The following is a 13,331-nucleotide window of genomic DNA, read 5'->3' as shown; positions in this document are numbered from 1 at the left end:
ATAGGCATCACCAATAAGCCAAGAAAACATGGAGATACACAGATGAATGGACATGGGTTAATAATTAAGAGAGCTAGCCAATAATAAGCCTGAGCTATCAGATAAGCAATTTATAATTAATGCAGGTCTCTGTGTGTTTATTTGGGACTAAACAGTTGCGGGACCCAGTGGGACAGAAACTTCTGTCCACAGATGTTGATTATTTTTGCTATTTTGGGGGGTATTAATTCTTGTTGTTCTAGAACTTAAAGGTGTGTCACTAAGTTACTAATATGTAATCCCTCCATTTTTAATGCAGGTACACATTACTATAAACTTGCCTCTTACAACTAACTGCCTTCATTGTGTCCTATAGGTTTGGATATGTGTTTCCATTTTCATTATTGCTTTCTTAATATCTGTCTTGACCCATTTTTCATTCAGTGGTGAGTTATGTGCATGTTTGTATACTTTCTGTTGTCATTGATATCCAGCTTTAATCCATGCCAGTCAGATAAGATGCATGGCATTACTTCAATTTTCATCTATTTATTGAGACTTCTTTGTATTCAAGTATGTGGTCAATTTTGGAGAAAGTTCCATGAACTGCTGAAAAGAAATTATATTCTTTGTTCTCAGGAGAAATACTCTGCCAGGTTCATTTTATTTATGGTATTTATCTCTTTAGTTTTTATCTGGATGACCTGTCTATTGGTAAGAATGTGGTAGTGAAGTCAAACATTATCACTGTGTGTGGGTCAGTATGAGATTTTTACTGTAGTAGTGTTTCTTTAATGAACTTGGGTGCCCTTGTATTTCATGCATAAATGTTTAGAATTGCCATACCATCTCAGTGGATTTTTCCTTTAATGAGTATGCAGAGTACTTCATTATCTCTTTTGATTGTTTTTAGTGTGAAGTATATTTTCTCTCATAGTAAATTCCTATGCCTATCTGTTTCTTAGGTACTTTTCTTGGAATACCCTTTTTCATCCTTTTATCTTGAGGCTATGCCTATTCTTGATGTTGAGATGTGTTTCTTGGATGCATCATACAAAAATTGATTCTGTTTTCAAGTCCAATATGTCAGTCTGTGTCTTTTAATTAAGGAATTGAGAACATTAGTATTGAGAATTATCATCGTGCAGTGTTTGTTGATCTCTGTTATTTTGTTGTTAAGATGTAGGTTCTTTTCTCCCTCATGATTTACGGTTCTGGAATTACCTGTTCCTTGTATCTTCTTGGGTATATTAGTCTTTTCAGCTAGAAGTTTTCTTCTAGTGCCTTCTGTAGAGCTGGCTTGGTAAGTAGAAATTGCTTAAATTTGGCTTTTATTGTGGAAAGTTTTTCTTTCTCCATTGATTGTGAATGATAGTTTTTCTGGATATAATAGCTGGGGTGGGCATCTGAGATCTCTTAGACTTTGTACAACATACATCCAGGCCCATCAGGCTTTCAGAGTTTCTATCAAGAAGTCAGGTGTTATTCTAATGGGCCTGTATTTATATGTGACTTGGTCTTTACCTCTTGCAACATTTAATATCCTATCTTTGTTCTGTACATTTAGTGTTTTGATTATTATGTGTCATGATGAATTTCTTTGTTGATAGATGCATCTCCTTTATAACTTAAGTATTTTTGAAAAATATTTTGTGTTTTGTTCTGAGATTCTCCTCATTCTTGTATCCCTGTTATTAATAGATATGGTCTTTTCATGGTGTTTCAGATTTCCTGGACATTTGTGGCCTGGATGTCTTTATATGAATATTTTGTTTGACAGATCTACCCATTTATTTCACCTTGTTCACATTTATTTCAACACCTGCGATTATTTCTCCTGTGTCTTTTATCTGTTGGTGAGTCTTATCTGCCAGGATTTGTTTTATGATAAAAATTTTCACTTATACTTTTATCTCAGTTTCAGTTTTCTTTAGTGATCCGATTTCTATGTTAAATTCTACTTTCATGTCTTGAATTGTTTTCATTATTTCATTCAACTATTGTGTTTCCACAGACTTTATTAAGGGATTTCTTTCTACCATTTGTAAGTTCCTTGAAAATATTCATATTTGCTGCTCCAGGACTACATAGTAAGATCTGTCCTTAAAAACAAACAAACATACACCCAAAACAGAATAAATGTTATGTGTGTTGTAAGTATTTGCATTTGTGTGTCTCTCATGCAGAAAAATCAGCAGATGTGTAATAGTTAATAGTATGACAACACATATAAAATGAGTTTCTTATCTAAATTAAAAATGGAAAATAAAAAAAATATTAATAAAAAAAAGTATATAAAAAAAATGAGTGGCACTAATAAAAGAGAGGCAACTAAAAGCTACATCACTAGCCTATATTGCCTTGGGGATGGATCACTTGAACAACCCTAAACAACCATTTGAAATGAGATTTCTCATGCTCAGTACTTGTTTTTTGTTAGGCTATGGGTTTTATGGGAGCATTGTCAGCCATAGCTATATATATATATATATATATATTACATATAATTTTATATATTATACATAATTTTTGGTAATTATAAAATATTATTCCTTGAGATTTGTGTTGGTGTTATTTGTCACTTGGTCTTTCTTCTTCCTCTTCCTCCTCTTCCTCCTCTTCCTCCTCTTCCTCCTCTTCCTCCTCCTCCTCCTCCTCCTCCCCCTCCCCCTCCCCCTCCCCCTCCCCCTCCCCTTCCCCTTCCTCTTCCTCTTCCTCTTCCTCTTCCTCTTCCTCTTCCTCTTCTTCTTCTTCTTCTTCTTCTTCTTCTTCTTCTTCTTCTTCTTCTTCTTCTTCTTCTTCTTCTTCTTCTTCTTCTTCTTGACCTCCCTCCCCTACCACCAACTGGAGTTCCCTTCGCAGTTTTTCATTTCCCACTTCATAGCACCTTTTCTTTTCTTTTTTTGACTTTTTGAGACAGAGTTTTTCTGTGCAGCTTTGTACACCAGGCTGGCTCAAACTCACAGAGATCTGCCTGCCTATGCCTCCTGAGTGCTGGGATTAAAGGTATGTGCCACCACCACCCAGGCATAACTCCTATATCTGGCTATTCCCCTCTCAAGTACTCTGTACCCTGATCACTGCCCTATGTCTATGGTCCCTTTATACTTTTGCAGCTTCTCTAGTTACTTCATGTTGTATACTAATATCTGAAATCTTGGAGCTAGGAACCAGAGAATAATATGCTGGGTTTGTCTTTCTGGATCTGAATTACATTCAATATAGTCCTTTCTACATCCATCCATTTACTTGAAAATTTCCTGGTTTCACTTTTCTTACAGTTGAATGGCATTTCATTGTGTATAAATACTACATTTTCATATTTCAATCATCTGTTAAACAGGTTTCCTTTTAGGTTGCTCCCATTCCCTATAGTTAGGGAATAGAATAGGGCAGGAATGAACATTGCTGCACAGATCTCTGTGGAATAGGGTGTTGAATTTTGGGCATATGTCAAGAAATAGACTAGTTGAGCTATGTAGTAGAGTAGATTTGTTTTTACTTTTGGGGGGATCTCTATACTGATTTCCAGAGTAACCATACCAATTTGCATTCCCATGAACAGTAAATTTGTTTCCAGTATTTTGCTGAGTTTAGCTATTCTGGCTGGGATGAGAGGAAATCTCCAAGTTGTTTTATTTGTATTTCTCCAGTTGTTAAATATAATGAACGCTTTTTGATACTTTTTGTTGTTGTTGTTTTGTTTCTTGAGACAGGCTTTTTCTGTATAACTATTGTGGCTAACATGGAACTCTGTAGACCAGATTGTCCTCAAACTCACAGAGATCTGCCTGCCTCTGTCTCTGGTTTAAGGCATTTTAAGTCATGTTTATTTCTTCTATTCAGGACTCTGTTTATATTCCTAGCCTATGATTTAATTTAGCCATCTATTTCTTTAGCTATTTGGTTTTTATATTTTTGTATATTGTTGATACTAATCTGATAGCAGATGCCATTAGTTTTTTTTTGCTAATACCATGTTGCTGTGGCATACACACACACACACACACACACACACACACACACACACACAGAGGGGGGTGCATTTGTGTGGGAATGTCTGTGGTTGTGTGTGCGGGCACGCACATGTATATGTGTACAACAGCAATTTCAAATATCTTGAAGTCTGAAATAGCAATCCCATCTTTTGCTCAGGAGCTTTGGTTATCCAGGCTCTTCTTCTGTTCTCTATAAATTTTAGGATATTTGTTTTCTATTTCTGTAATTTAAAAAAGTAGGTATTTTGATATTACATTCAATCTGTAAATTGTTTTTTAGTGGGATTTTCAAAATATTAGCTAAACCAATCCATTACTATGTGATTTCTTTTCTATTTGTTAGTGTCTTTCCCAGTCTCTTTCTCCAGAAATTTTAAATTTTCATTGTCTTTTCCTTCTGGGTTAGGTTTACTTTGTTGTCTTTAATCCTATTGTAATGGGAGTTTGTCCATGATCTCTTTCTCAGTATTTTTACTGTTGATGTATAGAAAGGCTACTGACTTGTTTTAAGTTGATTTTGTGCCTTTCTACATTGTTTAAATGGTTTGTTGTTTCTAGGAGTTTTCTTATGAAATTTTTGGAATTGCTTATATATAATATATCACCTACAAATGGGAATCATTTGACTTCTTCCTTTCCTATTTGTATCCCTTTAATTTTCTTCTCTTGGCCTATTGTTCTGCCTACTACTTCCAGAACTATATTGGAAAGGAGTTGAGATAGTGGACAATATGGATTTAGTGAGAATGTTTCAAGTATTGTGTACATAGGATAGTATTGACTGTGGGTTTGTCATATGTAACCTTTATTATGTTGAGATATGTTCCCTCTAGCTCTATTCTCTGTATAACTTTTCTCATGAATGAATGTTGGATTTTGTTAAAGGATTCATCAACATCTATTGAGATGATCATGTGTTTTGTCAATAAGTCCATTTGTATGATTTATTCATTTTCATATGTTTAACTATTCTTGATATGTGCATCTATAAGGTTTGCTAGCATTTTTATTGAGGAATTTTGCATCTATGTTCATCAGGGATATCAATCTGTAGTTTTATTTGTGTGTTAGTTCTTAACCTAGTTTGGGTATTAGAGTAAGACTGATTTCATAGAACAAGTTTGGGAGTGTGACCTCAGCTTTTATCTTTCTGAAGAGTTTAAGATGAATTAGTTGTAGTGCTCTGAAAGTCTGGCAGAATTCTACTGACTCCATCTTGACCCAGACTTTCTATAGTCAAAACACTTTTCTTACTGTTTCCATCTCCTCCTTTATTGTGGGTCTTTTTGAGTTGTTGGTCTCTTCTTGGTTCAATTTTGGTAGTTTGCATGGGTTCAAAATTTATCAATTTCTTTTTAATTTTCTATTTTAATGGAATGCTGTTGGGTTTGTCTTTCTTTTAAGTACTTGATACGTCTTTGGTGTATATTGTAATTTTCCTTATTAATTTAATTAGCTTATTAATTTGGATCATCTCTTTCTATTGACTAGTTGGATCAAGGGTCTGTTGATTTTGTGTTGTAAAAATGAAAAACAAAATAAAACAACTTTTATGTTTGTGGAGTCTTTGTATTGTTTTCTTTGTTGCATTGATTTCTGGTTTGATTATTATTTCTCTCATCTGCCAAATTTAGATTAATTCCCCTCTCCCCCAAAAATCCTCAAGTTGTATCATTAAGCTATTTATTTGTGTTCTTTCTGATTTTTTATTTATCCTTTTCTCATATAGTATATTCTGACCATAGTTTCCCCTACTTCTACCCCCCACCAATATACCACAACCTTCCCTCTCCCCCAGATCCATTCGCCTTCTCTTTCCCTTCAGAAAAGAGCGGCCATCCCGGGGATATCAACTGAATGCATAGCTAGTTAAAATAAGACCAGCTACAACCTCTCATATTAACTTTTTAAATGTAGGCACTAGGACTACAAGCTCCCCTCTTGGATTTGCTTTAATGTGCTCCAAAATATTGCTTTGTTTTTTAATTAATTATTTATTTCTATGTGTATGAATGTTTTGCCTTCATATATGACTGTACACTATGTATATACCTGATGCCTGTAAAGACCAGAATAAGTCATTTACTCACCTTATACTAGAGTCACAAAGAGTTGTGGACTGCCATGTAGGTGCTAGGAATCAAACCCAGATTCTCTGGAAGAATATCCAGTGCTCTTCTGATGAACCATCTCTCCAGCCCAAGTCCCAGAGATTTTGTATTTTCATTTAGTTCCAGAAATATTTTTATTTAATTCTTGATTTTTTCTTTGGTCCATTCATCACTTAGTAATGAGCTGTTTAAACTCCATGAATTTATTATTTTTTGGAATATTACTGATGCTTTTCACTTTTAGGATAAATGATCTGATAGGATACACAGAATTTTCATTTTTTGACATTTTTTTAAGGTTTGTTTTGTGTCCTAGCATGTGGTCTATTTCAAAGAGCTTCTTTGAGTTGCTAGGTGTATTCTTTGGCATTTGAATGGAATATTCTGTAGATATATATTATGTCCATTGTATTTAAGGTGCCATTTAAGGTTTCTGTATTAACTTTTTGTCCAGAAGATTCATGCATTGGAGTAGGTGGGGTTTTGAAATTGCCTATAATTGTTAGGTTTGTGTTAATCTGTGTCTCTAATTCCATTAGAATGTTGTTTATGAAATTGAGTACTCCAGAGTTTGGTGCATGTATGTTTAGTACTGTAACATTTTCATGATTAATTGACCTTGGTTAGAGTATTTGTCTCTTGTTTCATTATTGGTTATGAATTTTTTGACTGTTCATGCTGTGGAAAATTTTTCTTTCTCCTTGGAAAAAGGAAGACAGTTTTGCTTGGTATATATAGTTTTTTTCCTAGGAGAAATGGGTATTAACTTTGCTGGTTATAGTAGTCTAGTTGTCAGTAATGGTCTTTGAGAATTTGGAGTGTATTGCTCCAGAATCTTGTGGCTTTCAGGGTTTCCATTGAGAAATGAGCTGTTGTTCTGATAGGTTTTTCTTTACATGTGACTTGCACTTTTTCTCCTGTAGCTTTCATTACACTTTCTTTGTTTTGTGCATTTAGTGTTTTAACTGTGATATGCTACTGGGTATTTCTGATCTTGTCTAGTTGGGATTCTGTGTGTTTCATATATCTGTGGGTATACATCTCTCATTAGTTCAGGGAAGTTTTTTTTCTATAGTCTTGTCAAAGATCTGGTCTATGCCTGTAATTAGAAGGTTTTGTCTTTTGACTAAATGTGTCCCACATTTCCTGAATGTTCCTCTTCTATGCTTTAAATTTTTTCATATTCTTTCTTATTTCATCTAGATCCTCTACTTCATCTTTATTTTTTTTTTGGTTTTTCGAGACAGGGTTTCTCTGTGGCTTTGGAGGCTGTCCTGGAACTAGCTCTTGTAGACCAGGCTGGCCTCGAACTCACAGAGATCCACCTGCCTCTGCCTCCCAAGTGCTGGGATTAAAGGCGTGCGCCACCAACGCTCGGCTTTCTACTTCATCTTTAAATCTTGATGTTCTATCTTTTGCTTGATTCATTCTACTTATAGGGCTTTCTCGTGAGTTTTCAAGTTGGGATAATGAATTATTTCAATTCCATCTTAACTTTAATTTGTGTTTTCTTCAATGTTTCTATCTTGATATAGAATTTGGCTTTCAAATCCTGAATTATCCTTATTGTGCCATTAAGCTATGCTATGTACTTGTATTTTCCCAAGCATTTATTATTATCTTCTTGGAATTCAAGAAAATGTTGTTCATATCTTCTTTAAATTCTTTGAATTGGTATGACTGTTCTTATAAATTCTGTGTCCTGGAGGTTATCTAGGTAGTTCTCATGAGGAAACACTTCCATGGGACTAGGTGGTTTCATAGGAGATATGCTGTCTTTGCCCTTCATATTGTTTTGATTTGCAGTTTTACTGAGCATATGGACTTTTTTGTGTGGTTGTGTGTCTAATGTGATAATCTAACATTCCTTATATAAGGCTAGTTCAGGAGTTTTGTGACCTGAGCTAAACCAAGTAAATCCAGTAGATGAAATGACTCCAAAACTATAGATCTGGAAGGTCTATGGTGCAGAGATTGGTAGCCATCAAAGAGAAGAAGGGGAAGGAAAAGAAGTGTCTCGCCTATCAAAGATGGTTGTCAGAGAAAGAAGATTCAAAGGCCATAGGTCTTGAGCTAGGCCTATTGGTATAGAGATGGGTATTGGAAGAAGTTGTAGGGACAGAAGCAGATTCCCTAGCAAAGGTGTTTCAGGAACACAGAGGGTTCATGGACCATGGTCTGGACCTAAGCTTGTGAGTTTACAAGCCTGGCAAATTGGGGAAAGGGAAGGCAAAAGGAAGAAGCAACTTGCATAAGGAGGGTTTTGATCCCACAAGACTTGATCTAGGTTCATAGGTTAGCACATGGCAACAAATTGGAGAAAGATATGGCAAAGGGAAGAAGTAAATAAGCAAGTAAATAACCAGTAAAGTGGCTCATGAAAAAGGAGGGTATGCATGCCACAGGAGTGGTTTTGCAGATGGTGAACTTCTTTATGAGTCTTAAGAATACTTTGTATATATAATGGGGCTGGAGAGATGGCTCAGCAGTAATAAACACTTACTGTTCAAATATGAGAGCCAAAGTTCAGATCCTAGTACCCATGTCAGTTGCCTTGCTACTGTCTGTAACTGAAGCTCCAAGAGATCTAATGCCCTCTTCTATCTTCTCTAGACATATACATACATTTATGTATATATACATGAAGAGACACACAAGTAAATAAAATAGATTTCAAACTTTTAAAATAATTATTGGTATGTTTGAGAAGGAAGATTTTTATGTTTTTTCCCTGCTGAAAAAGTTTTTTAGGTTTATGCCTTTTAGTTAATGTGTATGCTTTTTGCTTGCACATATGTATGTGTACTGTGCATGCAGTGCCTGTGGAAGTCAGAGAAAGCAGTTGAGTTCCCTGGAGCTACAAATTGTTGTGAACCACAATGTGGGTTTTGGGAATGAGACCTGGGTCCTCTGAAAGAGCAGCAAAAGCTCTTGATCACTGAACCATCTCTTCAGCCTTCCTGCTGAAAATTTTATAGAACAATGGTAAACATTAAAGTATCGCTTGTGTACCACATATTCTTAATGGACTTTCTACAAAATACTCTGTTTTAATTGTAGCTGAAGTTTGGAAAACGTGTTCTCAGGCTATGATCATAGTTTTAAAACTCAAATGAAACATTTGTTATTTAGGTTACACTTGCTTAGCAAATGTTAACTATTTTCTTTCATACCAAATCTTCTGTTTTATCAATAGGTCATTTAGCAATATTTACCCATGCAGATGTAGAAAAGACTGTGGTGAGACCTGGATACAGCAGCTTCCTGATCACAGAAATTATAGATGTAAAGAATGCTTTATCACTGGCTACTATGCCCCATAAGATTACATCAACTTTGCACTTCCCAGTAAACTCTTGGTTCTTATACAACTTTGGCACAACTAAAGGACGGACTTGGACCATGAGTTTAAGACCATGTAATTACTGGGTTCAACAAGATGATTATGATTTTATATCCCCCAACATTGTGAAGTATATTGATATGGGAAGCAAAGAGAATTATGAACTTAAGTTGGTGCCTAATAAAAAAGGTAAGTTTGCTTTCATTGAAAGAGTAAAAAGGAGTTATTTCTTTTCTTCAGTATAAAGCATAACTCTGATATTGCCTTCCATCATTGTTAGGACACTACTACTAACAGAGGTATGTTCTAATTATGTTTAATGGCTACATTGTGGGCTCTATATTAAATGATTTGTAGACATTTTTAGTATATATAGTCACCCTAATAGTCTAGACAATAATCATTTTATAAATGAGTAAATTAGGGTAAATTAACAATAGAAGCTTATATCATTTTAGCATAGATTTTTGTTCTTCTAAATGAAAACCTCTTAATTTCTCTGGTATGGCAATAGTTGTCTTGGTATTTTTAAAATAGATTTATTTTTATTTTGTGTCTATGAGTGTTTTGCCTGCACATATCTGCATCATGTGTCTTCCCAAGGAAGCTAGAAGAGGGTATCAAGTCCCTGGAACTCAGTGATACTTGTTGTAAGATACCATGTGAGTGCTGGGAATCAAACCAAGTTCCCATACAAGAATATCAAGTGCCCTTAACCAAAATGTATTCTACATAAAATAATATACTATATCTTATATTTATTATAAAAACTTGTGAGTCTAGGCTGGCAAGGTATCTCAGCATTCTGAGATGCTTTTCCCCAAGACTGTTACCTGAGAACCACAACATAGCAAAGGGAGAGAGCTAAGAACCAAGTCCCACAGGTTGTCCTCTGACCTTCCCAAGAGCACATACCCACATTAATATGCACTCACCTATTATGCACTCACACACATATTATTAAATAAGTAGATATATAGATAAGTAAATAAATAAATAAAAGTACAATGATAATGAAAAATATGAGAGCTAATGAGATGGCTCAAGTACATAAGTACTTGCCATGCAAGTCAGACAACCCTAGTTAGGCCACTGGATCCCACAATGGAAAGAGAGAATTGGCTCTGAAAAGTGGTCTTTTGGCTGGACCTTGTTGGCGCATGCCTTTAATTCCAGCATTCTGCAGGCAGAGGCAGGTGGATCTCTGTGAGTTCAGGGACAGCCTGGTCTACAGAGCAAGTACCAGGACAAACTCCAAAGCAATAAAGAGAAACCCTGTCTCAAAAAAGAAAGAAATTGATCTTCTGACCTGTACATGCCCGCCATGGCATCTATGTACCCACTCTAACACATATACATTGTACACACACAATAATAATGAATTGGTAAATAATCACAATAGAAGAATTTGTAAGAATTTTAGGTGGTATGTGGGAGAACTCATGTCCTTCCTGTCTGGGTGGGTCCACTAGATGTGAGTAGCAGGCCCAGAAAGGTCAAGAGAGGGGGTGAAGGGTGGGGGTTAGGGCCCACGGAGGACCTGAAGCTGAGCATGGTGCGTATGGGGGGAGCCAAGAGAATACCAGGAGAAACCAGACCATCTAAAGCTGAAGACACTGAAGTCTTGGCCCACATATGCCACTGGGAGACCAGTGGAGACAGAGACCCCATTTGCACCCACTTGAAGAAGGGATTAGAAGATGACAGTATAAAAACACACTCAGTGATAGAAAGACCAATATGACTTCACCAGAATCTAGAGACTCCATACCAGCAATACCTGAAAACCACAATGCAGATGAAGCAGAAGAGACAGACCTTAAAATTAATTTATGAAGATGATAGAGTCCCTCAAAGAGAAAACAGGAAAATAACTTAAATAAATAGAAGAAAAAACAAACCAAAAAATTTTCAAGAAATAAACAAATCTCTTAAAGAATCTAAAGAGAGTCAAGAAAAACCAAGTAAAGGAAACAACTCAAACAGTTCAAGGCTTGAAAGCTGAAATAGAAATAATAAAGAAAACACAGAATGAGGAGATGCTGGAAATAGAAAAGCTGGGCAAATTATCAGGAACTACAGATGTAAGTGTATAGAATATAAGAGATGGAAGAAAGACTTGCAGGTGCTGAAGAATCACTAGAGGATATACAGTCATTGACCAAAGAAAATCTCAAGTCCAACAAATCCCTAACACAAAATATCCAGGAAATACGGGATACTGTGAAGAGGCCAAACCTAAGAATAATAGGTATAGAAGAAGGTGAAGAAATATAGATCAATGGTACTGAAAACATATTCAACAAAATCATAGAAGAAAACTTCCCCAACCTAAAGAAGGATGTGCTTATGAAAGTACAAGAAGCTTACAGAACACCAAATAGACTGGACCACAGAAAGAAGTTCCTTTGCCACAAAATAATCAAAACACAAAACCTAAAGAAAAAAAGAGAAAATATTAAGAGCGCAAAAGAAAAAGGCCAAGTAACATATAAAGGCAGACTTATCCTATCCGAATTACACCTGACTTCTCAATGGAAACTATGAAAGCCAGAAGGTCCTACAAATGCTAAGGGAACAAAGATGCCAGCCCAGACTACTATACCCAGCAAAGTTTTCAATTACTACAGATGGAGAAAACAAGATATTCCATGACAAAACCAGATTTAAACAATAAATATCCACAAATCCAACCCTACAAAAAATACTGGAAGGAAAACTACAACCCAACAAAGATAACTACACTCCTACTTTACCAAACACCAAAAGAAAAAAAGGGGGGATCCACACACAATAGCACCACCACCAATAAATACAAAACAAACAAGAGTCTACAAGCAATGGTCATTAATATCCCTCAATGCCAATGGTCTCAACTTGCCTATAAAAAGATAGGCTGCTGGGCATTGGTGGTGCATGCCTTTAATCCCAGCACTCAGGAGGCAGAGGCAGGTGAATCTCTGTGAGTTTGAGGCCAGCCTGGTCTACAGGACAGGCTCCAAAGCAATACAGAGAAACTCCATCTCAAAAAAAAAGATACAGGCTAACATAATGGATGCAAAGACAGAATCCATCCTTCTGCTGCATTCAAGAAACATATCTCAATGTCAAAGACAGAGTAAAGGGTTGGGAAAAGATTTTCCAATCAAACAGACCCAAGAAACAAACTGGTGTAACAATACTAATATCTAGAAAATTAGACTTCAAATTAAAATCAATCAAAAGAAATGAAGAAGGCCATTTAATATTCATCACAAAGAAAGACCATCAAGATGAAGTCTCAATTCTGAACATATATGCCCAAATACGAAGGCATCCACATTTGTAAAAGAAACATTGCTAAAGCTCAAATCACACATAAAACCTCACACACTTATAGTGGGAGACATCAACACTCTGCTCTCACCACTAGACAGGACCACCAGACAGAAACTTAACAAAGAAACAAAAGAACTAACAGAAGTTATGACCAAATTGGGATTAACAGACATCTATAGAATATTCCATCCAAACACAAAAGAATATACTTTCTTCTAAGCATCACTTGGAACCTTCTCAAAACTTGACCACATACTCAGCAACATAGCCAACCTCCACAGATACAAAAAATTGGAATAAGCCCCTGTATCTTATCAGACCACCATGCTTTAAAGTTAGAATTCAACAACACCACAAATTGCAGAAACCCTACAAACTCATGGAAACTGAACAATTGCACCATCCCTGAGTCAAGGAAGAAATAAAAAAATTAAAGATTTTCTAGAATTCAATGAGAATAAAGACACAACATACCCAAAAGTATGGGACATTTTGAAAGCAGTGCTAAGAGGAAAGTTCATATCACTAAGTGCCCACATGAAGAAACTGGAGAATAATCACACTAGAGAATTAACAGCACAA

At 35.8% G+C, this 13,331-nt stretch overlaps 1 protein-coding gene across 2 annotated transcripts in view; it reads left to right on the top strand.

The window, feature by feature from the left end:
- LOC110340584 (cation channel sperm-associated protein subunit beta) overlaps window positions 1-13,331 on the top strand; it is a 115,869-nt gene that overhangs the window by 81,054 nt on the left and 21,484 nt on the right. Inside the window, exon 18 of one of the 2 annotated variants that reach the window (XM_040743361.1) lies at window positions 9,312-9,620. In XM_040743361.1, coding sequence (XP_040599295.1) covers window positions 9,312-9,620 — 309 coding nt within the window. Of the gene's footprint in view, window positions 1-9,284; window positions 9,621-13,331 lie in introns of both variants that reach the window. The other variant, XM_040743360.1, reaches the window with a different exon arrangement.

This window comes from Mesocricetus auratus, unplaced genomic scaffold (assembly GCF_017639785.1).
Source record: "Mesocricetus auratus isolate SY011 unplaced genomic scaffold, BCM_Maur_2.0 Super-Scaffold_15014, whole genome shotgun sequence".
NCBI lineage: Eukaryota > Metazoa > Chordata > Mammalia > Rodentia > Cricetidae > Mesocricetus > Mesocricetus auratus.
This window is presented reverse-complemented; position numbering and strand designations above follow the sequence as displayed.